Source organism: Pongo abelii, chromosome 6 (genome assembly GCF_028885655.2).
Source record: "Pongo abelii isolate AG06213 chromosome 6, NHGRI_mPonAbe1-v2.0_pri, whole genome shotgun sequence".
Lineage (NCBI taxonomy): Eukaryota > Metazoa > Chordata > Mammalia > Primates > Hominidae > Pongo > Pongo abelii.
Window position 1 is genome coordinate 11,885,246 of NC_071991.2, and position 25,731 is coordinate 11,910,976.

The following is a 25,731-nucleotide window of genomic DNA, read 5'->3' on the forward strand; positions in this document are numbered from 1 at the left end:
AAGGACCTTGGATCCCACCTTGTGGTAGAAAATCTCATTGGTTTGGGAGCATTCGAGGGAGGCTTCCTCCCCTGAGCCACCCACTCTGCCGTTCCCCTGCCTGGAGCACTCTTCCCTCTTCCCCAGCGCTCAGCAGCCCCTCCCCACCTCCTCCAGGTCTTGGCTCACACATCACCATCTCAGTGAGTGTTTTCCTGGCCATCTTATTAAACCCCCTGCCTCTCTCAACTCTGACTGTGTGGCCTCTGTTTTAAGTCTCCTTTGACAGTGGTCACCCTGCACACTTTTCATTACTAAGTGTATTTTCTGCATCTCACTCACCCGGCCCCATCTCTGCTGGGCTGTAAGCCCTGGAAAGACAGGGACTTTTCTCCTGGTTTTTTTGTTTGTTTTTTTGTTTTTGAGACAGAGTCTCATTCTGTTGCCCAGGCTGAAGTACAATGGTACAATCTCAGCTCAGCGCAACCTCCACCTCCCGAGTTCAAGTGATTCTCCTTCCTCAGCCTCCTGAGAAGCTGGGATTACAGGCCGCCACCACGTGCCTATAATTAGCCCAGCTAATTTTTGTATTTTTAGTAGAGACGGGGTTTCACCATGTTGGCCAGGCTGGTCTCGACCTCCTGACATCAGGTCATCCACGCACCTCAGCCTCCCAAAGTGCTGGGATTACAGGCGTAAGCCACTGCAGCTGGCCTGGACTTTTGTCCTTGGATTCACTGCTATATGGTTGGTACATGGTGGGCACTCAGTACATATTTGTCCAGTGAATGAATCCAGGTGGCAGCTAACCGCAGGGGGAGGAAGGTGGTATAGGGGAAATGCAAGCAAGGGCAAGAAGTGACGTCCTGCCATCACCATCCACACACTGACATCTGTGCAGCTTCTGTCTCAGTTGCCAGCACAGGTAGCCCCGAGCACCTGCCTCAAGGCCAGCGCAGTTTTGTCATCTCTTTTCTCCTCCCCAGGAGCAGGCCATAGAGGTGCTGACCCGCTCCAGCCTAGAAGTTGAGTTGGCCGCCAAGGAGCGGGAGATCGCACAGCTGGTGGAGGACGTGCAGAGACTCCAGGCCAGCCTCACCAAGCTGCGGGAGAATTCGGCCAGCCAGATCTCGCAGCTTGAGCAGCAGCTGAGCGCCAAAAACAGCACGCTCAAAGTAAGGGGGCTGCGGGGGCCGGGGGTGGCCCAAGGAGGCAGGGTGGGTGGCTGGACATGCACACGCACACACACCCTCTGCCTTTCTGGACCTGATAGCAAGTGTGGCAACCTTGAACCTCTGTAAAGTAGCACCAAGCAGAGTCCTGGAGTCCATGGCAGGGAGACTGGATGTTGAACCCTGCCATCAGCCCTTGTGTAGACAGCATTTCCCTCTTTTTTTTTGGAGTCGGAGTCTCGCTCTGTTGCCCAGGCTGGAGCATGGTGATGTGATCTCGGCTCACTGCAGCCTCCACCTCCCAGGTTCAAGTGATTCTCCTGCCTCAGCCTCCCCAGTAGCTGGAACTACAGGCGTGCGCCACCACGCCAGGCTAATTTTTATATTTTTAGTAGAGGCGGGTTTCACCGTGTTGGCCAGTCTAGTTTCAAACTCCTGACCTCAGGTGATCACCAGCCTCGGCCTCCCAAAGTGCTGGGATTACAGGCGTGAGCCACTGCCTTTTTTTTTTTTTGAAAAGGAGTCTCACTCACTCGCCCAGACTGGAGTGCAGTGACAGGATCATAGTTCACGGCAGCCTCGAAGTCTCGGGCTCAAGCGATTCTCCTCGCCTCAGCCTCCCAAGTAACTGGGACCCTGGGACCAAAGACATGCCCCACCACACCCAGCTAGTTTTTTAATTTTTTATAGAGATGGGATTTCACTATGTTCCCCAGGCTGGTCTGGGACGCCTGGGCTCAAGCAGTTCTCCCACCTCGGCTCCCAAAACACTCTGGGATTATAGGCATGAGCCGCTGCACCTGGCCCAATGTCTTTTTTTTTTTTTTTTTAATTGAAATTTTCTTTTCGACACATGACCAAATTTATGCCAAAACTCAGTTTCCAGCAAATCTATTGCTGATGCTGATGGCTCCCACGACCCTCCCTCGCTCCTTTCTTCTGCCTCTTTGGGGTGAATTTCACCCATTCACTGAGAACTGTCCAGCACCAGGTCCCTTGGAGGAGACAGTCCTTCCGACTTCGGGGATAATGGTTGAAACCTGGTTCCGTCTGTCCTCAGCCAGGTCGTTTATTTTTCATTTTATTTTATGTTATGTTATGTTATGTTATGTTATGTTATTTGAGACAGAATTTCATTCTGTTGCCCAGGCTAGAGTGCGATGGTGCCATCTTGGCTCACCGCAACCTCTGCCTCCCAGGTTCAAGCAATTCTCCTGCCTCGACCTCCCGAGTAGCTGGGATTACAGGCATGAGCCACCACTTCCGGATAATTTTGTATTTTTAGTAGAGACGGGATTTCTCCTTGTTGGTCAGGCTGGTCTCGAACTCCCGACCTCAGGTGATCCGCCTGCCTCCGCCTCCCAAGTGCCGGGGTTGCAGGCGTGAGCCACCGTGAGCCGGGTCGTTTATTTTGTCACCGCCATTTCTTCCTCTCTCATCGGCTTACCCAATGAGTACCAGGATTCAGTTTTTATTTCTAGATTTAATCTCATTTTCTCATGTTACAGCCATTTCTGACCCCAGCAATGGCATCATTATGAGATAATTTGCCTTTCTCTCCATTGTGGAGTTAAAGGGCGTGACTCAGATACACACCGGCTACAAGAGAGCAAGGTTGTAGACCTCACATTTTTTATTATAGAGCAATTTCTTCCAAATCAGTTAAGGTTTCAATGTTTGCCTTCACAAAAAAATGAAATGCGGTTTTGCAAATTAATGTTCGTTATCCGTATCTTGGGGGAATTGTTTAATACCGTACAGTTAATGAAACAGTTCAGCGATACTTCTTCCAAAATCATTGCTACCTTATCTTCATCTAATCTAATAATCAAAACATATCTTCTAGTAACAAGACTTCTGGTTTTAATTATCTTAACTCCTTGTTGCCAGATTTCGCTGATACGAAACCCACATGCAGAAACCCGGGTTTCCTCTCACCCCAAAGGAATAAGGTTAATTGAATGAGATACCTTCCGAGGGCTCTTTGTTTTTCCTAATGTGTATAATGTATAGCCTCAAATATAACCTAAAGGAATACAATTGTTAGGAAAATATTTTTATGAATAAGACTTGGCAAATTGGCAACCTGATGCTTTTGCCATGGGGAACCCTGCCCCCGCAGTCTTGGCTACTCAAAGAACTCACCTTTACTTACCACAGAGCTGCTTTCTTTTTTTCTTCTTCCTGTCCCCTTCCCCTCTTTTCTCTCTTACGGGGGACCCTCGGACGCACGATGGGGCCTTGAATTAGGTTGCTGTTTGGGAGAGGAGGCTCCAAGCTCCCAGCTCTGGGCTCAGCTGTTTGGAGTTGCGAGTGGTTTTCCCATGAACACTTGGCAGCAGGTCCTTGATCTTTGAGACATGTGCCAGGGTGTTTGGTGACAGTCACTTGGGGAGAGGGCATTTCCCATAAGCAGAAGGCTTATTGGGCAGAATCTTTTGTTCTGAGTTCGTTGAATTGTCTCCACCCATACTTTCCAATGATACTTTCTGTAGTTGGATATATGGGAGGACTGACTAATTGGTTTTCTTTCTCTAATCCATTGAAATTCTCCATCTTTCTGCCATTGAAATTTCTCCTCTTCCCTCAAATTTGATTTGTCATTTCACAAGGATACCAGACAGCTGCACATCTTCGAGTCTGTCCTGTCCAGGGCTCTACTTTTTCAAGCAAAGTTCCCCATAAGCGCCCCGCTATCCACGTGTGTCACGGGACATCTCTAACCTTTAATTAGGCATGGAAACAGACGCAGAAGTGGAAGATGTTTCCTCCTGCCTAATCTGACAAGTGCTTAAGCATAGTGCCACTTGTAAAGAAGAACTCTGTTTTTGCAATTAATGAAATAGCCCGACCGCCGTGACAAGACTGCTTTTTGATAACTCTCTATTCTGTGGTCTTGTGTTGGAATGCTTTAATATAGAAGCAGTATAATTAGCTAGTCAACTGCACTGTACTTGCTACAGCACAGAAGATAATGCTACTAATAGCTTCGATTTAAAATAGATATTTATAAGAAAGGCTAACTAAAAGAACACCAGTCTCCCAGAAGAAGAAATTATATTTTTCTAAAGATGCGTTAAAGATCAGTGCTTCCCACTGGGTGGATGGTCACATGCGTTAGAATCACCTAGGGGTCTTTTTCCAAACTGCTCCTGTTTCCCCACCCCTCGCCCCACCTCCTGAGGTTCTGATGGGTCCCATGGAGACACTATGGGATGATGCTATGTCCCTCAGGGTGCTGAGGTGGTATAAAACCCACCATCTCCCCACACCCTCTGGCCTTGGGGGTCTCTCTTTTCATCTTGCATTCTCGGATCCCAGGAGTTCAAGACCAGCCTGGCCAATGTAGTGAGATCCCACCGCCCCCCCGCCTTTTTTTTTTTTTTTTTTGGAGACAGAGTCTTGCTCTGTCTCCCAGGCTGGAGTGTAGTGATGTGATCTCGGCTCACTACAACCTCCACCTCCTGGGTTCAAGCAGTTCTCCTGCCTCCGTCTCCCAAGTAGCTGGGATTACAGGCGCCTGCTGCCAAGCCCAGCTAATTTTTTGTATTTTTAGTAGAGACAGTGTTTCACCATGTTGGCCAGGCTGGTCACGAGCTCCTGACCTCGGGTCATCTGCCCACCTCAGCCTCCCAGAGTGTTGGGATTACGGGCGTGAGCCATCGCGCCCGGCCCCATCTCTTAATTTTTTTTTTTAATGAGCCAGAGTGGTGGCACATGCCCGTTGTCCCAGCTACCTGGGAGGCTGGGGAGAGAGAATCACTGGAGCATATACAGCACCCACCCCATTGCTTTGGAGATTTGGACTCACCATCCAGAGTCCAGAGTATCCTTGGGCTCCTCCCCAACTCCCAGCATCAGCAGAACCTAAATCTCCATGCCTGCTGCCTCTCCCTGAGGAACCATGGAGACACATGTCCTCATCTGGGGAGAGTCCTTGTCCAGTAGAAAAGGAGGGGCATGCTGCCCAGGCCTGGACCCCAGAGATGCAGTGTCAGCTAAGGGTCTGTGCCTCAGACCCCTGCCCTGGGCCAGGGGGTCCCCGTGAGGCCGAAGACTCCCACACCAACTCTAACCTGAGCCAGTCAGACAGTACCACATGGAGCCTGGCCCCATTTATCTGCACTGCAGATGCCACTCTGCCCCCACGGTCAGAATTTTATGGAAAAGAGATATTGTCACCTTGACCGCTGGCTGTGCAACCTGGAAGACACGACCTTTCCCTGGGTCTCTGCCTTAGTCAGACCTGCCAGAGGCCCCTTTGCTGTTTTTTTGAGACAGGGTCTCACTCTGTTGCCCAGGCTGGAGTGCAATGGCACAATCATAGCTCACTGCAGCCTCGACCTCCCTGGCTCAAGGAATCCTCCCACCTCAGCCTCCCAAGTAGTCGGGACTACAAGCACACGCCATCACACCCGGCTAATTTTTATATCTTTTGTAGAGAGAGGGTCTTGCTATGTTGCCCAGGCTGGTGTCAAACTCCTGGGCTCAAGTGATCCTCCCACCTCAGTCTCCCCTAGTGCTAGGGTTACAGGCGTGAACCACCATGCTCTGCAGTAGATAGACATAGTTTATAGATTGAACACGTAATTTGCTAATGCCAAAATAGTTGGCATTGTAAAGTTTATTATCATTTAAATCTTAGCCAGGCTTTTAAGAGCTTCAAATAGATAATTCTTCTGGCACTTCAGGACCCAGCTGGGGAGCACCAGCTAGGTTTCTGGAGGCATGTGGGCTCCGTGTATCTTTTCCATCGTATTATTACAACAGGTGTGTTTGATTGGCACTTGATCATCCTACATCTCACCACTGTCCTTTGAAAACCCATATTCATTCTGAATCTCCCCATTCTTCAGATGAGAAACATGAGGCCCAAACAGGCTAAGGTTATCCAAGGTCACAGTCAGCCGGGGTAGGACCAGGTTGGCAGCCAGGTCTCTGACACTTGGCCTTTTCTTACCTGTCTGTGTAAAGCCCACGTGTGTTCCTTAGATTCATGCATTTTATTTTCTTTTATTTTTAAAGACAGGATCTTGCTTTTTTGCCCCAGGATGGAGTACAGTGGCGTGATCATAATTCACTGCAGCCTCAACCTCCAGGGCTCAAGTGATCCTTCCACTTTAGCCTCCCAAGTAGCTGGAACTACAGGTGTGCACCACCACACCCAGTTAATTTTTAAATTTTTGTAGAGACAGGGTCTCTCTATGTTGCCCCTGCTGGTCTTGAACTCCTAGGCTCAAGCAATCCTCCTGCCTTGGCCTCCCAAAGTGCTGGGATTCCAGGCATGACCCACCGCACCCAGCCAGACAAGTGCATTTTTCAGGAATATGACCAGTTCCCAGATTCTCTTTCCACAGCCTTGGACATGAAGTTACCCTCGACAGCGGGAGCCACTCCAGGGCACATGTGCTCTTTATCTGTGGCTCTGCTGCAGAATAGCGGGGACCCTGGGAGGTGACAGGCTGAGATCCCGAGACCTTCACGAACAGAGACCCTGGAGAAACAGAACCAGAGACTCTCTTCAGATCCAGTGTAGCCAGATTCAACCCCACCTAGCAGGGATGTAGTAATTGTTGTAACAAGGACAGTAACAGTGCTAACCACCATTTACAGAGCACTTTGCCATGTGCCCAGCACTGTACTAAGCTCTAAGTACCCAATATTTTTTAATCCTCATCAAAGCACTGTAACACATAAACACGATCCCCATTTTATAGATAAGGAAACTGAGGCTTGGAGAAGTCAAGTCTGGGTGGGTGGGTTGGTTGGTTGGTTGATTGGTTGATTTATTTATTTATTTAGAGACAGGGTCTCACTCTTTTGCCTGGGGTGGAGTGGCACCATCACGGCTCACTGCAGCCTCCACCTCCCAGACTCAAGTGATCCTCCTGCCCCAGCCTCCTGAGTAGCTGGGACTACAGGCACATGCTAACACACCCAGCTAATGTTTTGGGGTTTTTTTTTTGTAGAGACGGGGTCTTGTTATGTTGTTCCTGCTTGTCTTGAACTCGTATGCTCAAGTGAGCTACCACACCTGACCCAAGATGTTAAGTCTTATCTAGGTTCACCCTGCAAGTACATGGTGGAGCCAGGATCTGTTGGACTCTGGAGCCCAGGTTTGCAGAGAGCCCCTGGCTCATCCTGGCCTCTCTGGCGTCTCTGGTCCCACTGCAGGCAAGTGGGACCGGCCTCAGCTCTGTCGAGATCTGCACTGTAGGACCCCAGAGATTTTTTTATTTATTTGGGTAGTCAGACCCATCTGCAAAAGTTTTGCAATCATGAAATCAGATAGCGTATGAAATGCTAGGAATAAGCACAGGTCTAGCATACCACGCGGCCAGCGGTAGCGTGACCTGACAGGAGGAGTGCGTCTTCAGAGACATTGAGAAACTGGCGTGCCTGTCGCCCGTCCCAGGTTCAGAGTCTTTGAAACCGGGCTTTCTGGGAACCCAGCAAGGAGTTTCTGATTGAAGAACCGCACTGAGGACAGTTAGTCTTTTTTCCACACTGGGCATTTTCAGCATTGGAGGCCAATGGGAGCCCTGCGTCTGCAGGTTTTGAGATGTGGCACTCACAGCAGGGTCACTAGAATGGAGACGTCCATGGGACTGGGTTACAGGTGCTCCGCCAGTTGGGAGAAGTGTCACCAAGCAGCCTCCCCTAGGCTCCATCCAGCTTGTCTGCCCAAGACAGGAAACGTCATAGAAGGTTTACAGAAGAGATCTTGGGGACTTCCTAGTTCAACTGCCCCTAGGTGGATGGCAGAACTCTCAATGGAAGCTGTTTAGCTCTCAGCAAAAACTCACGGCCAACTAAAATACAGTCGTGTGTCACTTAACAGTGAGGCTGCATTCTGAGAAATGCGTCATTAGGTGAATGTGTTGTTGTGCAATCATAGTGTGTACTTGCACAAACCTAGATAGTATATATATATATATATATTTTTTTTTAATGCCTATTTTTCATACAGAAAACCAAATGTCCCAGCACCATTACTGAGCATTAATCATTTCCCCTGCTTGATCTGCAGTGCCTTTATAAAGGGCCGTATGTCAGCTTTCCCTGTATGTTCCATTAGAATCTTACGGGACTCAGGCCAGGCACGGTGGCACAAGCCTATAATCCCAGCACTTTCGGAGGCCGAGGCAAGTGGATCACCTAGTGTCAGGAGTTCAAGACCAGCCTGGCCAACATTGTGAAACCTCATCTCTACTAAAAATACAAAAGTTAGCCAGACGTTGTGCGGGCACCTGTAATCCTAGCTACTTGGGGAGCTGAGGCAAGAGAATTGCTTGAACCCAGGAGGCGGGGGTTGCAGTGAGCCGAGATCGTGCCACCGCACTCCAGCCTGGGCAACAGAGCGAGACTCCATCTCAAAAAAAAAACAAAAAAACTCTTATGGGACTTAGGCAGCCTTTGTTGACCAAAGCGTTATGCGGTGCATGGTTATACACGGATTCCACTCCTAAAACCTTCCGATTAGGGCCAATCACAGGCCTTCGAAGAAGACCTGCAGCCGTGCCCTTAGACAGAAACCGTAATGGGACTTAGCAGTGCTAAGAGTCCCAATATCAAGGCCGGGAACCTGGAATCTCGGCACTTTGAGAGGCCAAAGCAGGAGGATCACTTGAGCCCAGGAGTTCAAGACCAGCCTGGGCAACATAGTGTGACCTCGTCACTACAAAATAACTTTAAAAAAAAAAAAAGTCCCACTGTTGAGGGCCCAGAGTTGCCAACATCTGCACCGGTTCTTTGCTTTGTGCAAACCCTTGAGTAATTGCTGTTATTCCCATTTTACAGATGAGAAGTTTATTAACTTGTCCATAGGCACCCAGCTCATAAGTGACAGACTCGAGTGCCAGGCTTAGGCCATCGGCGTTCTTGGTCTGTGCCATGCCAGGCTCTGAGACCCTCTGTGTGCTCCTCCGTCTGCCTTATTCCCAGCCAGCTCCTATTCTCTGGATATGACCATGTTTATGCACGTTCCGTATCCAGCTTCGGTGATCGCGACCGTCTGACATGCATTTTGGATTCCAGTGACACTGAATAATCTCTCGCAACGGAATATGAGTATATTAGTACCAACTGCTATTTGACGATAGGGAAGAGAATAAAATAATCACTTCTTGACAGGCCCCTTCTGAGAATCTTTTGTAGGAAAATGAGTGCCTTTTACCTCCTGTTTGATTAGGACTGAGAAAACCATCATAATATACAAAGTCAGCAAGAGGCTTTCAAAGGGACCTAGGGCAGAGCAGTTTCATGCAACGGGAAAGGCACACTCAAGAAATCACCAGCGAAGGCAACAGAAAAGATGGGCCCAATGAAGGCTGGGCAGCTGGAATCCCAGCACTTTGAAAGGCCAAAGCAGGAGGATCACTTGAGCCCAGGAGTTTTAGTTAGTTAGTTATTAATAGTGTGTGCTTGTACAAACGTCGATAGTATATATGTTTTTATTTATGTCCCAGCCCTGTTACTGAACAGTAGTCATTTCCCCTGCTTGATCTGCAGTGCCTTTATAAAGGGCCATATGTCAGTTTTCTCTGTATGTTCCATTAGAATATTAGGGACTTAGGCTGGGCATGGTGGCTCAAGCCTGTAATCCCAGCACTTTGGGAGGCCGAGGTAAGCAGATCACGTAAGGTCAGGAGTTCGAGACCAGCCTGGCCAACATGGTGAAACCTCATCTCTAATTATTATTGAATAATTAGTTAATTATTTATTAGTTAACTAATTAATAAAACACCTGAAAAAAAATTTTTTTTTTTTTTTTGAGACAGAGTCTTGCTCTGTCACCCAGGCTGAAGTGCAGTGGTGCCATCTTGGCTCACTGTAAGCTCCGCCTCCCGGGTTCATGCCATTCTCCTGCCTCAGCCTCCCGAGTAGCTGGGACTACAAGCGCTTGCCACCACGCCCAGCTAATTTTTTGTATTTTTTTTTTTTTTTTTTTTAGTAGAGACGGGGTTTCACCATGTTAGCCAGGATGGTCTCAATCTCCTGACCTCATGATCCACCCGCCTTGGCCTCCCAAAGTGCTGGGATTACAGGCATGAGCCACCGCGCCCAGCCCTGAATTTTTAAAACAGCGGGCAGGTTGGGATTTGGATGGCGCCATCTCCTCCCCAAAGTCTAGAATGTTCTCAGTTGGCTTTAAACTGTGGTCTTAGCCATGGCTAGTCAAGCAGAACCTGAAAGGGCACCTACAGCTGGGCATGGTGGCTCACGCCTGTAATTCCAACACTTTGGGAGGCTGAAGTGGGAGAATCACTTGAGCTCAGGAGTTTGAGACCAGCCTGGGCAACATAGCAAGACCCCATCTCTTAAAAAATAACCGGGTGTGGTGATGTGCATCTGTAGTTCCAGCTACTCAGGAGGCTGAGGCAGGAGGATCGCTTGAGCCCAGGAGTTGGAGGCTGCAGTGAGCTATGATTGCACCACTGCACTCCAGCCTGGGTGACAGAGCAAGACCCTGTCTCTTTTTAAAAAAAAAAAGAAGAAGAAGAAGAACAAGAAGCATAATACCTAGAAACCCTGTAGAGGGGAAGTTACCGGAAATGACAATTGTTCACCTCTAGCTTGGAAACATGCTGAATGGCCAGAACACCCGCCCGGCACCGCCCCTCCATGTTCTTGTTTTATGTAGAGTTGCCTCATTTCCTCCAAGGAGCTCCCTTTAGAAACGATCAAAAGCAAACTAGTCCAAAAACACCTTCAGAAAAGAAAGCACCCCCTACGACCACCCCACAGCAATGGCTCCTCTCACAAGAAAGCTCTGCAGAGCTGTGGGCAGAAACGGCCACATCAGGCCGGGTGGGGTGGCTCACACCTGTAATCCCAGCACTTTGGGAAGCTGAGGTGGGAGGGTCACCTGGGGTCGGGAGTTCGAGACCAGCCTGGCCAACATGATAAAACTCCGTCTCTACTAAAAATACAAAAAAAATTAACCAGGAGCGGTGATATATGCCTGTAATCTCAGCTACTGGGGAGGCTGAGGCAGGAGAATTGCTTGAACTTGGGAGACGGAGGTTGCAGTGAGCCAAGATCACGCTACTGCACTCCAGCCTAGTCAACAGAGCGTGATTCTGTCTCCACCAAAAAAAAGGATTAAAAAGAAAAAAAAGAAACAGGCCACATCAATCCCCAGTGAGCTCACAGACCTTTCTGGAGCCCACTGGAGCATCACCGTACTTTGGAAATGTGCCATCCCTCCCCTAGGCCCCTGAGAGGGAGCAGCATCTCGGTCAGGGCCCTCCCCGCAGGACTCAGACCAGCTGGCTGTCAGGGAAGCCACCAAGCACTCGACTGAATAGGCCCCTGCTCCTAAAACCCCAGCATCCAGGGGTTCAGGAGCTCAAAGGCCTTTGCCCTGATGCCTATTTGATGCCTACTGTCAACACAAAAGGGCTATGTCTCTTGTTAGCGGAGGTCCTCCCAAAGGTGTTGACAACCAGCTGTATGAGTTCCTCAGCCTAACATATTTTGTTTAAAACCACATGCTGCTTTTCAGATACCAGGAAAGCCTCTCCTCCTTCTGTTTGCTGTTTCATGGCACTTCCTACAAAGTACACTTTTCCTCCTCTGCTTTTCACCTCTGGAAAGATTATTCCTTCTTTTTTTTGCGGGGGCGGGGGGAGCATTTTTTTTTTTTTTTTTTTTTTTTTTTTTTGTAGAGGTAGGGTCTCCACTCCTCACTCTGTCACCCAGGCTGGAGTGCAGCGGCACAGTCATAGCTCACTGCACCCTCTAACTCCTGGGCTCAGGCAGTCCTCCCACCTCAGCCTCCCAAAGTGCTGGAATTACAGGCATGAGTCACCACACCCAGCCTTCATTCTGCTTTTGCTAAGTTGTACGTTACAACCTTACAGCATCCCTACACACGTTGCTGTGCCTGGGCACGCACTCACACTGGGCAGGCCAGGAGCGTGAAGGACAAAAGATGGCCCCAGCACTGTTGACTCCGTTCGCAAGGGCTGGCTTCCCCTCTCAGGCACAGCAGGCTGTTCCGCAGTGAATGCCATCGGTGAAGTCCATCGACCTGTTGTCAGGCATGGCCACTGATCAAATTATTCTCTGTTTTCAGCAACTGGAAGAAAAACTCAAAGGCCAGGCTGACTATGAAGAGGTGAAGAAAGAGCTGAAGTAAGTACGGAGAGCCCTGTGGCCCCTCACAAGCTGGGGCGCGTTAGGGCCATCTGCTAACAATGCCAGGCCGGTGGCAGGCAGCCTTGGCCCCCTGCCCTCTGGCTCAGCAAATGCCCGTAAATGCAGCCAGAGTTCTACCACTCCACGGTGTCCTGGGCTACCCAACACTGTGGGCATTTGCCCTCGGACCTGTCCCTGAATTCTTTGGGCTTTTGCTAAAAGCTGTGCATTGCAGGTATTCCAGAATGTATGGAATCAGGGGCATAGGGCTTTTACAGAAATGATCAAATATGACCTTGTTTTGCAACTATAAATTCCCCAAACAGAAACAAAGCACAGGAGGAAAACGTTTTCGGGTTGAAGGTGGGCATATGGCCTCACGCTGCCCTGGCCTCCTGGACTCAGGAACTCTGTCTTCCAAACTCTATTCTCCATCTGTGAGGCTGTAGCGGAAAGCTTATCATCTTTTCAGGGCTAATGATGGCATTCTCAGTTCTCAAGCTTCAAAGTTCCCTTCTCGGCCAGCAGCCCCCACCTCTGCCTCCTCACCCTGAGCCTGCTTTGGCACTCTGGAGCTCCCAGGTCCTGGTCTTTACCTGTCCCCCCACATCCATCGTGCTCCAGGCTCACTGACTTCCCCTGCAAGCCTGGAGCCTGTGGTCAGACCCTCTACGTTCATACAGCTCCCGTGGATCGTCAGCCATTCCAAGCCTTCCCACTGGCATCCCTGCCTCACTCCTAGGTTATTAAGCACTGCAAACGAAGGTTGCCTAGGGCATGGTGACCAGCCCCACAAGTCCCCCGTGCTTCTCGTGGCTGGAGCTCTGCTGGTTCGAGGCTTCCTCAGGGGTTCCTCCCTGCCCTTGTCACTGTTACCCCAACCACTATCCACAGATGCCCTAGCCCTCTGCTAGGGACAGACTCCCGCCTCTGGTCTCAGGTGCCACCTCCCATCTCTGCAGGCTGCCCCTTCCGCCTAGACCTTGGGTCCCTTCCGTCCTGCCTCTCCTGCTGTCCCATCAGCCCCTTTCTCTCTTGCTGGTATCTTCCATTTCTCCTTTTAAGATGAGCCTACACCCACTCACCACGTTTTCTTTGTATTGTTAATTCCATTCTGCTAAGAAAAGCTCATCGGGCATCCTCTTGAACCATCTCACTTCCATGACCAGCTGCCTTCTCTCGCCTGGGACCCCCAGCCTCCCTGGCATCTGCTGGCTCTCGTAGTCCCTGTCCCCGTCCCCACCATGCTCTCCCCCTGAGTGGTCTCATCCCCTCTCCAGCTGCAAAGCCTCTGCCGGCGCTTCCTCGGACAGACCCCTTCATCCCTCTAACAGTTCCAGCTTCTGTAACTTACTTGCTTGCTTACTTATTTATTTATTTGACAGAGTTTAGCTCTTGTTGCCCAGGCTGGAGTGCAATGGTGCTATCTCGGCTCACCGCAACCTCCGCCTCCCGAGTTCAAGCGATTCTCCTGCCTCAGCCTCCCAAGTAGCTGGGATTACAGGCATGAGCCACCACCCCAGGCTAATTTTGTGTTTTTGGTAGAGATGGGGTTTCTCCATGTTGGTCAGGCTGGTCTCAATCTCCCGACCTCAGGTGATCCACCCACCTCAGCCTCCCAAAGTACCGAGATTACATGTAACTTATTATTAAACATTACCTGGTTAACCTTCTCTACCTGCCTCTCCTATCCCATTCTTTCCTTCCTTTCCCTCTTCTTCCCTCTTCCAAAAAGAAAAAGAAATTGGGCCTTTTAATTTTGAGCCAGAGAAACTCTGCTGCGAAGGCCTTTCCCCAGCCTCACCCTGGGAGTTAGTCGTTGTCTTTGTTGTCTTCTTCTTCTTTCTTCCTCTTCTTCTTTCTTCCTCTTCTTCTTCTTCTTTCGTCCTCTTCCTCCTCCTCCTCCTCCTCCTCCTCTTCCCCCCCAACCCCCACTTTCACTTCATCCCCTGGGAGCTGAGGCTTCCAGGCTCCAGCCTGCAACACATACCGGTCTACTCCCTCTCATCCACAGCCCTCTGGGCCACAGGCTGCCCCTACCCCCACTGCAGGGCTGCTTCGCCAGCCCCGCTTGTCACTGCATTTCTGCTGACTCTTTCTGTTGCATCTGCACACGACAGGCCCCACCACCATGTGCACATCTGGAAGCCCCACTCAGGTGGCTTCTTTGCCCAAATGCGCTCCTAGCTTCCCACTTCCTGGTGAACCAGCTGTGCTTTTGGGTTCTTGCCTGCATCCCCTTCTCAACATCGTCCCATTTCCACTTTCTCACCCCCACGCAACAGGGGATGCTGACCTCAGATCCTCACGCGCTGTAGCACAAGACACCCTGTCCCTTCAGGGCCCTTCTCCAATGCTTGTTCATCATGATTTTGAGACGTGGTCTCCAACCCATCAAGATCCCTCCTGCTGGGGTCCTCACAAGTTCTGTCTCTTAATGGACCACTTGGAGTCTTGCCTATTACCTGTAATGGCCTGTAAATTTCCTGGAGTACGGACCAGGAGTGGTTCTGACTCCCCACGGCAACAAGCGGATAGCAGGCTGCTGGTAAAGATCTGTAGAATAAAGAGACACGTGGTCTTTTATTACATAATCGTAAAGAAAATAAGAAACAAAGGACAGGATTCCATCTTAAAAAACCCCTTTTGGCCGGGCTCAGTGGCTCACACCTGTAATCCCAGCACTTTGGGAGGCCGAGGTGGGTGGATCACCTGAGGTCAGGAGACCAGCTTGGCCAACATGGTGAAACCCCATCTCTACTAAAAATACAAAAATTATCCAGGTGTGGTGGCACACACTAGGGAGACAGAGGCCGAAATCGTGGCTGCAGGAACACGGTGAAGGTCCGGTTGACTCTGTACCTGCGAGTTGTAAATCTCACGGTCCAGCCAGCCTGCTCTGAGTCTCTCTCTTCCATCCTTGGTATTTCAAAGAAACGCTTACAGCTCCTTCAAAGCCACATAGCCTCACTTCCCCTCTTCTCCCTGGTAAACTCAGCAAAAAAGGGACATCTACAGCAAAAGGAACTCAAGAAACAGTAATAATCCTGGGGACCTGGACTCACTGAGACAGCCCAGAGACCGCAGTGATCAGGGTGCGGCCCTTTTCAGTGCCACTGAGAACAAGGGAGGGAGAAGTCACCTTCTCTTGCCACACCTTTGTCATTGCGCTCCTTCCCCAACCTGGGGCTGCAGAGAAGTTCTGCCCACCTGGCTTCTGAGTCATCCAAGTCTAGGACGTTGCTCTTTGCCTGTGTCCTCTGGTCCCCAGGTAGGTGCCAGTTAGGAGTGAGGTGTGGACAGTGGCCGCCCTGGTGGGTTCCCCTCTCTCTGGCTTCTCCTTACAACTTTTTCCTTCCCTTTAAGCTTTACAAATACATTCCACTTGCAACAATGTTATGTCTGTATTAAACTTTAAAATTATACTCTGAACAGACCTGGTGTGATTCCATATGGAATGATTTACATGCTAGGCAAGAAACTTTTGCCAGCCAACTGCTAGTTGAATAGTTATTCTAGAGACATTATCAGATTCTATTACTGCCAGGAAAGTTGTTAAAGTTGACAGTTCTTCAGTTCCTGGAGAGCAGGAAATTGTAATGTTAATGCTTATTAATGTGGCTATTGTCAAAGGTATAAGTAGAAAATAATCACTCTCGTGGCTCATGCCTGTAATACCAACACACTGGGAGGCTGAGGCGGGTGGATCACTTGAGATCAGGAGTTCGAGACCAGCCTGGCCAACGTGGTGAAACCCTGTCTCTACTAAAAATACAAAAATTAGCTGGGCATGATGGCACATGCCTGTAATCCCAGCTACTCGGGAGGCTGAGGTAGGAGAATCGCTTGAACCTGGGCAGACGTTGCAGTGAGCCAAGATTGCGCCACTGCACTCTAGCCTGGGTGACAGAACGAGACTCTGTCTCAAAAAATAAATAAAATAACCCCTCTGTCGTGCTCTTGCAGCATTCTGAAGTCCATGGAGTTTGCACCGTCCGAGGGCGCTGGGACACAGGTACGTGTCTCACTCAATGGTCAGCACTAGCCTCAGCCCTGCCGCTGGTTACCACTGGTCCCTCCGGCATATCCCACGATCTCACTGTTTCTACGAGACCTCTCACTTACAGCTGATGAGTCATACTTCAAGAACATTTAACCAAGTTAAAGCAAATTATCTTTTCTTTTTTTTTTTTGTCTCTCCTTTTTTTCCATGTGTCCAAGCCATGAACCAGGCATAGATCAAAAGCCAAGCTGGGGATGAACAAGGGATTGCTTCATCCCTGACTGATAGGAGATGGGCACTACTGTAAAGCAAATTGTCTTTAACAAAAAGAGGCAAAAAGAGAAAAGCTAGTGTTTTCCAAACTGGTAACTGAAGTGAAATTGTGATTTCACTTGAGCAGGTACTAAGAACATAAATAAAAAACAATTTCAGATTGTGTTTAAGAAGGCCAGGCTCAGTAGCTCATGCCTGTAATCCCAGCACTTTGGGAGGCCAAGACAGGAGGATCGCTTTGAGGCCAGGAATTTGAGACCAGCCTGGGCAATATAGCAAGACCACATCGCTATTAAAAAAAAAAAAAATAGCCAAGTACTATGGCATATGCCTGTGGTCCCAGCTACTTGGGAGGCTGAAGCAGGAAGATCGCTTGAGCCCAGTAGTTCAAGGCTGTAGTGAGCTATGATCGTACCACTGCACTCCAGCCTGGACAACAGGGTGAGACTGACTCTATTTTTTTTTTTTAATTGCATTAAAGAGCAGCCAAAAGTGGATTGGTTTAGGAAATTTAGTTACACGCTGCCTCAGTAGAGAAGGCACAAGGGAAGGATGACAGTGGCCCAGGGTCATCTGGTGGCCAATTAAAATTGACATCCCAGACCAAGCACGGTGGCTCACGCCTGTAATCCCAGCACTTTGGGAGGCTGAGGTGGGTGGATCACTTGAGGTCAGGAGTTTGAGATCAGCCTGGCCAACATGGTGAAACTCTATCTCTGCCAAAAATATAAAAAATTAGCTGAGTGTGGTGGCGCATGTCTGTAATCCCAGCTACTTGGGAGGCTGAGGAAGGAGAATCACTTGAACCCAGGAGGCAGAGGGTACAGTGAGCCAAAATCGTGCCACTGCACTCCAGCCTGGGTGACAGAGTGAGACTCCATCTCAAAAAATTAAAAAATCAAATCAAATAAAATTGACATCCTAAGTGGAATCTGACTCCTGATGCCCAGAAGACAGCCAACATCTTTGTGGCTGGCAAAAAAAAAAAAAAAAAAGTTCCCTTTACAGTAACGTTCGGACAGACGTTTGTGGCTTGGCAGCCAGTCTTAGGGCCAAATGAGGCGCGGGTTCAGGTCGCTTGAATTTGAGAACAGATGAGAGAATTAATTTTTTAGAAGCTGTGGAAGTCTAAGAAGGAAAATGACTTCAACTAGAATCCATTCTTTCTAAAGGGAACTTGTTTTCCACGTGTGTTAAACGTCTTGGGAGGAAATCAGCTGTCCGCAGCCCACTTCCTAATCAGATCGAGAGCTGGGTGGAAATGCGGACAGATGGAGGGAGGCAGGGCTCCGGGCCTGGTGGCCTGGGGAGCGGATGGGTGGCCGGCCCCGCAGTGAGACCCCTGCTCTGCCCCTTCTAGGATGCGGCCAAGCCCCTGGAGGTGCTGTTGCTGGAGAAGAACCGCTCGCTGCAGTCCGAGAACGCCGCGCTGCGCATCTCCAACAGCGACCTGAGCGGTAGGTTGGCCGGGCTTCGCGCGTGTGCGGTGCTTGGTTCGCTTCCAGGGGTCGGTCGAGGAAGAGGAAGGTGAATCGTGAGTCTGGGCAGATGCATGGCCAGAGAAGCGCCGGTTGACGAGAACCTTTGACTAACGCGTGTTGGGTGTCCTCCTCCTCACCGCTCCTCCCTTCCCTTCCCCACCCTGCTTAAAGCTGGATGTCGAGACGAGCCAGCCGCACAGGCTCTGCGGAGGTCAGTTAGGGGCAGTGTGGCTGGAATCCCCGGGAGGGACAGCTCGGAGGACGTCGGCCTTTCTGATCCGTGTCTGGTTGTGCTGCACAGAGGCCAGGGGCAGTGTGAACCCAGCCTCGCTCTGGTGGTGTTTTCAGGGACAGCCCCGGGCCTGCCGGGTCCAGTAGAGGTTTTTCTTCCTTGGTCAGGTTTCCCCTGGGGACGCGTCCCCCATCCTTAGCCTTTCTTGGCTCATCCTCCAAATGGTGGCGTCACTGACTGTGCTTCTGGTTTGGGCAGCTGGTAAAACGCGTACAGGTGTCTCGGGCTCTAATGGTATTGCATTCTCAAAACGGGCGCGCGCCTCCAGATGAGGGGGCTCGGTACGGTGCATCTGCCTCAGAGCAAGAAGTGCGAGCGAATCCATTGGTCCTAAAATGTCAGTGTTTGCTGCTCCTCCGGCCGGGGCCAGCGGGCCCAGTAAGAGGCCCGCGACCCGTCAACTCTTCCCTGTGTGTGTCACCGGCTCCTTGTCACGCTAGGAGTTTGAGTCTATGTCAAGGGGACTCTCCAGGCTGCAACGTACAAGAAAGGCGCAAACATGAATGCATGTTGCTTGTTTTGGGAAGCCTCCTTTGGCTGACTTACAAATTTAATCGGAAAACAAACCAACCCACCTCATTGGCCCTTGTAAAAAAAAACCTGCACTTTTTTTTGTTTTCCCTTTTGCGGGGGCAAACTTTTGCATTTTGGTCTTGGTTTTTTTTTCCCCCTTTGGAATCCCCCATAATGCATTCTGTTTGCCCTTCCTTGTAGGGTCAGCCAGGAGGAAAGGGAAAGACCAGCCTGAAAGTCGGCGCCCGGGATCTTTGCCGGCCCCCCCTCCTTCTCAGTTGCCCCGCAACCCGGGGGAGCAGGCTTCCAATACTAATGGTACACACCAGTTCTCACCAGCGGGGTTAAGTCAAGACTTTTTCAGCTCATCCCTGGCAAGCCCCAGCCTACCCCTGGCTTCTACAGGAAAATTTGCACTAAACTCTCTTCTCCAGCGGCAGCTAATGCAGTCCTTCTACTCCAAGGCTATGCAGGAAGCCGGAAGCACAAGCATGATTTTTTCAACAGGTCCATACAGCACAAACTCCATATCTTCCCAAAGTCCATTACAACAAAGCCCAGATGTCAATGGCATGGCCCCATCCCCCAGCCAGTCAGAAAGTGCTGGGAGCGTCTCCGAGGGCGAGGAGATGGACACTGCAGAAATCGCCCGGCAGGTCAAAGAGCAGCTGATTAAGCACAATATCGGACAACGTATTTTCGGACATTATGTGTTGGGACTATCTCAAGGGTCCGTCAGCGAGATTCTGGCCCGGCCCAAGCCATGGAATAAACTGACTGTTCGCGGCAAGGAGCCATTTCACAAGATGAAACAGTTCCTCTCCGATGAGCAGAACATCCTGGCCCTCCGTAGCATCCAAGGCAGACAAAGAGGTGAGAGACTGGCGTTGGGTGGCGCCAGCGTGTGAGCCCGTCACAGAGTTGCACGTGTGTGTGCATGCGTGTGTGTGTCTGTGTGCGTGATGAAACATTTGTGCATCACATCAGGTAAAGTTCTCTTTACTTCTGCCACGTCCAGAGCTCAAGGGTGACCCGGCATGAGTTAAGGCTGTTAGATTTGGGAGATCTGGCCTTTGAAACGCACTCAGCACTCCGTACTTAGGAAACCCTATAGTATTTCAATACTAGAGATCATATCAGAGGGAATTGCATTACATGATGTATAGCGTCTCAGTATGCTTAGTGGCTATGGGTCCAATTGGCCTTGGGTGCTGGTCTTACTTTTGGGAGGAGCCCTTAAGTCCCCTCCAGCCCCATAGCAGCAACGCTGACTGGGCTCGATCCTCATGCAAAGCTGGTTCTGTAGGGAGAACACATCACAGATGACACCTCCCCTCTTCCCACCCCGCAGAAGAGGGCGTGTCCCATGGCCACGTTCCCTACATTGTTCACAGTCCATTAGTGATTTGTTTAGCATTATGAGTAAAACAGGCCTGGCTTGAGTAGAATACACAAAAGTTTTATTTAAGCACCCTTTCTACCCAACCCTCCATAAAAAGATAAAATGTCAGTTACATTCGTAATTTCAAAAATCCCAGCCGGGCACAGTAGCTCACGCCTATAATCCCAGCAGTTTGGGAGGCTGAGGTGGACGGATCGCTTGAGTCCGGGAGTTCAAGACCAGCCTGGGCAACATATATTTTGTAATCTTTTGATCTACAAAAAAATCAAAAGGTTAGCTGGGCGTGGTGGCGTGTACCTGTGGTCCCAGCTACTTGAGAGGCTAAGGCAGGAGAATGGCTTGAGCCCAGGAGGTGGAGGCTGCAGTGAGCCATGATTGAGCCACTGCACTCCAGCCTGGGTAACAGAGTGCGAACCTGCCTCAAATAAAAAAACAAAAAAGAAAGTTCCTTTTCTGTTTAAGACCAGGGGATCGATGTGCCACATCAGCAGAGCTATAGAGAGGTCATTTCATCAGACATATTTGAAACACCCTGAAATTTAGACTCAAACAGAGCAGGGAGATGTTTTGAACAGCATCAATTTGCACCAAGAAAATGCAGTGTTTTATGAGGATGTTAGCCGAAATTGAATGTCTTTGGATGATTAATGCGAGCTTTGTTTTGGGGGCTGGCGGGTGATCCTCCTTCAAGGGAGTCCTCCCTCCCGTGGACCTCCCTGGCCTCGATGCCGTAGGTCGCGACTTAGATTTCCCCCATCTCCTTTTGCAGCAGAGCCACGGCCTCTGCGGGCCAGTCAGCCAGGGAAGGGCCTCTCAGAAGATTCTAGAAACTCCCGAGTTGCACAGGCAGCCCTGAGCCCTTTCTTTAGCGACAGGCGGCTCAGATTTCATGTCACACAGCCCATATCGTCAACACCACCATTCCCCTGATTGTTTTGTTCTTACCACACTTGTTTTTCAACAGAGAATCCAGGCCAGAGCCTGAACAGACTATTTCAGGAAGTACCGAAACGAAGAAATGGGTCTGAAGGTATGTTGCAGGCAGGCGTTTTCTTTGCAGTCAGTCACCTAGGGAAGCAGCATGTCCTTAGCTGTGTATTTGGGTTAAAACTGTGCAGTGTGATTCTGGCCTGGAACCTGATGGAAAAACAGCTAGTAAGTATAAAACAAGGCACGGGTTCAAGCACACCCAGCCCCTTCCTCCCGAGCTGCCTGCCCTCTCCCAAGCGCAGGAGGGGGTGAGAAGAGGCATTGCTAAGCTAAGCCCCCCGAGTCTGAATCCCAGCCCACTTCAGATCCTAATTACCCGGTCCCCCGTTTTTCTCAGACGCAGTTGAAAAAATAACAACGGTTGCTCTGAGAAAAGTCAGGTGACCCCATCAAATTAAATACTGCTGCTTCCTTGTATTTTTAACTCGGAAACACACTCAAGGTCCTACGGAACGGACGCATCCCACATCGTCCCGGTGGCATACTTGTTTTTAAATGGTGGTATACTTGTTTTGAATGCAGTGGTTCCTATTTAGGAAGGTAGTAAGAAATTAAACTATCCGGGTGGCTTCCCGAAAGAGCTGGGGCCAGCCCCTGGGCCATAGTAGCTTCATTTCATCAGCACGTGTGCCTGCACAAAACATCACCATGTGGCTGAAAGAATCCATCCTCCCCTCTTAGGAATTTCTGCAGGCTCCTTTCCTCCTTTGTAAATTTTAAAAAGATACTATGTGATAATAGGTGCAAACAATTTTTTAAGTTAAGCCTGTCTTTCTTCACCCTGTGCCTCTGAATGATTGATAGACAATCAGCCTCAAACCCTCTACCCTCCTTTCCCGTTTGTCCTGTGTGGGACCCCAGCCTCCAATAAACATCTAACCCCGAGGAGAGTCAGTCCCAAGCCACAGCAGTTGCTTCTAAGTGACTCATGAGAAACATTGCCTTTTAATCACTCGCCTTCTATATATGTGGATTAAATGATCGGTTCTCCCGGGTACTAACCTACGGGTGGTGTCCGGCTCTGGCAGAGTAACATTGACCGTAAGGTCAAATGAGCAGGAAATCCCTCCTGCCCGGTGTCGCTGTGAAGTTGCACTCACAGCAAACACAGGCCACTGGGAGGCCACATCTGCCTCCTTGTGTCACCAGCCCCCACCCGGGGCTATATATCAGAATGACGTCTTCGCGCAGCGCTGATTTTTGTCCGAGGTTTGGGTTTGATGTCATTGGCGCAACTTCTCCCCGCAGGTAACATCACCACCCGGATCCGAGCCTCGGAGACTGGCTCTGATGAAGCCATCAAGTCCATCCTAGAGCAAGCCAAGAGGGAGCTCCAAGTGCAGAAAACTGGTACAGCTTCCATTTCTTCACCCACTGTCTTCCAAACTTAATTAAGAGAATTGTCATGAGTGCTCTGGTCAGCAGTAATTAACTTTTTTTTTTTTAAACAATAATGAATGTCTGTTCTCAAGCATTTAGGCACGTAGAGAGAAGCAGGTCTATGTGATCTGTATTTGCCTAATAGTTACTTTTTTTTTTTTTTTTTTGAGATGCAGTCTCGCTCTGTTGCCTGTGCTGGAGTGCAGTGGCACGATCTCAGCTCACTGCAACCTCTGCCTCCCGAGTTTAAGCAATTCTCCTGCCTCAGTCTCCCGAGTAGCTGGGGCTATAGACATGTGCCACCATGCCCACTGATTTTTGTGTTTTTAGTAGAGACGGGGTTTCACCATGTTGGCCAGGCTGGTCTCGAACTCCTGACTTCCAGTGATCCGCCCACCTCAGCCTCCCACAGTGCTGGGATTACAGGCGTGAGCCACCGCGCCTGGCCCCTAGTTGTAATTATTCACAGAAATTACACTCCTCAACTTTGATAGAACCACTTGCATTTCAGAATATAGCACAGGAAAATGAATACCAAGTATAAAAATTATCAGAGGTCAGGTGCGGTGGCTTACACCTGTAATCCTGGCATTTTGGGAAGCTGATGGGGGAGGATGACTTGAGTTCAGGAGTTTACGACCAGCCTATGCAACACAGTGAGAGACCTTGTCTCTTAAAACACTAGCCAGGCATGGTGGCATGCACCTGTGGTCCCAGCTACTTGGGAGGCTGAGCTGGGAGGATTGCTTGAGCCAGGGAGGTGGAGGTTACAGTGAGCCGTGATGATGCCACTGCACTCCAGCCTGGGCAACAGCAAGATCCTGTCTCTAAAAAAAAAAAAAAAAATTCTCGGGGAAAGGAGCCCCAGGAGGGCATGTCAGGGAGCACTTTCACTGACACCCCCTTTATTACCCTCTACATCTGTGTGTACCAAACGCCACCAGGTCATCGAGCTGTAGCGTCAGGCCCTGGTCCTTGGTTCAGACAAGATGCCTGAATGTCTCACTGACAGGGGCCATGCTGGGGAAATACACAGTGTGGTTCTCCCAAATAACCCACACTTTGCAGTAGGTCAAGTTAGGATGAGAAGCATGTCCCCAGCTGAAGGGGGCTGCCCTGCCACACTCTCACCCCTGTTTCTCCGTGCAGCAGAGCCGGCCCAGCCTTCCTCCGCATCCGGCAGCGGGAACTCTGATGACACCATCCGCTCCATCCTGCAGCAAGCCCGCCGGGAGATGGAGGCCCAGCAGGCCGCCCTCGACCCTGCCTTAAAGCAGGCACCACTGTCCCAGAGTGACATCACCATCCTCACCCCCAAGCTTCTCTCCACCTCGCCCATGCCCACCGTGTCCAGCTACCCGCCTCTCGCCATCTCCCTGAAGAAGCCCCCCGCAGCTCCCGAGGCTGGTGCCTCTGCTCTGCCGAACCCCCCGGCCCTCAAAAAGGAGGCCCAGGACGCCCCCGGGCTGGACCCCCAGGGAGCGGCCGATTGTGCACAAGGGGTCCTGAGACAGGTGAAAAACGAGGTGGGCCGCAGCGGTGCCTGGAAGGACCACTGGTGGAGCACGGTGCAGCCGGAGAGAAGAAATGCCGCCTCCTCCGAGGAGGCCAAGGCCGAAGAAACGGGCGGCGGGAAAGAGAAGGGCAGCAGTGGCAGCGGAGGTGGCAGCCAGCCTCGGGCCGAGCGCAGTCAGCTCCAGGGACCCTCGTCGTCAGAGTACTGGAAGGAGTGGCCCAGCGCCGAGTCCCCTTACTCCCAGAGCTCAGAGCTGAGTCTGACCGGGGCCAGCCGCAGCGAGACACCGCAGAACAGCCCCCTGCCATCCTCCCCGATCGTGCCCATGTCCAAGCCCACCAAGCCCTCGGTCCCCCCGCTGACCCCCGAGCAGTACGAGGTCTACATGTACCAGGAGGTGGACACCATCGAGCTCACCCGGCAGGTTAAGGAGAAGCTGGCCAAGAACGGCATCTGCCAGAGAATCTTCGGGGAGAAGGTAAGGGATCTGATCTGGGGGCTTTGGTTCTCCCGTCTCTTCTCCTTGCTGAGGACCAAGTATCTATCCCAGAGCCTGTGACCCTCACCCATTTCAATTCACCCAAGAGCGGAGCGTAGGGCATCCTCTGCTCCCAGACTTCCAAGGTGCGGCTGGTGAACATTCCAGCCCCTGATCCCATTTGCCGAGCCCGGACTGCAGCCAGGTTCTAGGCTCAGACTTTCATCTGCATGCTGCCCTTTCGACCTCTCAGTTACGCTGGGAAGTGGATGGTAAAATCCCCAATTGACAGGGAAGGACACCAAGGCTTGGGGACGTTAACTACTTGCCCCAAGCTGGCCAGCAGCTGAGTCCACATCCAGCTTTTGCTGCCAAGGGGAGCTGAGGGGCACCCCTGCAGGCTTCTTTGGCCAAAAAAGATCTGATCTGATCACACAGAGGGACCACCAGTACGCAGAAAGCCAAAAGGGACTTACTAGAAAAAGCTGCAGAGAGCATTATTGTTCCTTTCTGTGTAACTCTTGGATATTGTTCAGTCAGAGAGGTCAAGCAACCTGCCCAGGGACACACAGCTTGGGGATGGCCCAAGCAGGGTGGCCCGTGTTTCCCCGTCATCCTTCCCTGGCTCAGGAAAGTGTAATCGTGCATGGACGAGCTTCTAGGCCTTTCTGTTCTTGACACTTTCGTGGTCACTGAGATTCAGGAGAATGAGGGTTAACCGCGCCTGCCAAATCTAAAATAAACAGCATGTCCTAGTATCATTTTATTTATTTATTTTTTGAGATGGAGTCTCACTCTGTCTCCCATGCTAGAGTGCAGTGACGCTATCTCGGCTCACTGCAACCTCTGCCTCCTGGGTTCAAGCGATTCTCCTGCTTCAGCCTCCCGAGTAGCTGGGATTGCAAGTGCCCACCACCACACCCAGCTAATTTTTCTATTTTTAGTCGAGTCGGGGTTTCACCACGTTGGCCAGGCTGGTCTCCTGACCTCAAGTCATCTGCCCACATTGGCCTCCCAACCCCCTACCATTTTAGATTAAGTAATGGAGTGCTGAATAGAAGGAGAAGCACCACTCTCCCCTAAAAGGCACCTTCCTGAGGGAGCACGTGG

General features: G+C 50.6%; 1 protein-coding gene and 1 non-coding gene across 15 annotated transcripts in view; one reads left to right on the plus strand and one right to left on the minus strand.

Annotated features, from left to right (window-relative positions):
• Positions 1–25,731, plus strand: part of CUX1 (cut like homeobox 1) — a 467,346-nt gene that overhangs the window by 359,678 nt on the left and 81,937 nt on the right. For 2 of the 14 annotated variants that reach the window (XM_024249252.3, XM_024249253.3), the window contains exons 11-18: positions 966–1,154; positions 12,232–12,290; positions 16,260–16,308; positions 17,930–18,026; positions 19,057–19,728; positions 21,222–21,287; positions 22,496–22,597; positions 23,777–24,621. In XM_024249252.3, the coding sequence (XP_024105020.2) occupies positions 966–1,154; positions 12,232–12,290; positions 16,260–16,308; positions 17,930–18,026; positions 19,057–19,728; positions 21,222–21,287; positions 22,496–22,597; positions 23,777–24,621 (2,079 nt within the window). The remainder of the gene's footprint in view (positions 1–965; positions 1,155–12,231; positions 12,291–16,259; positions 16,309–17,929; positions 18,027–19,056; positions 19,729–21,221; positions 21,288–22,495; positions 22,598–23,776; positions 24,622–25,731) is intronic. The other 12 variants (XM_063725466.1, XM_063725464.1, XM_063725463.1 and 9 more) reach the window with 8 other exon arrangements.
• LOC112134496 (small nucleolar RNA SNORA48) lies at positions 16,502–16,631 on the minus strand. The gene has a single exon (XR_002915917.1). It is a non-coding gene; the product is annotated as a small nucleolar RNA SNORA48 (small nucleolar RNA).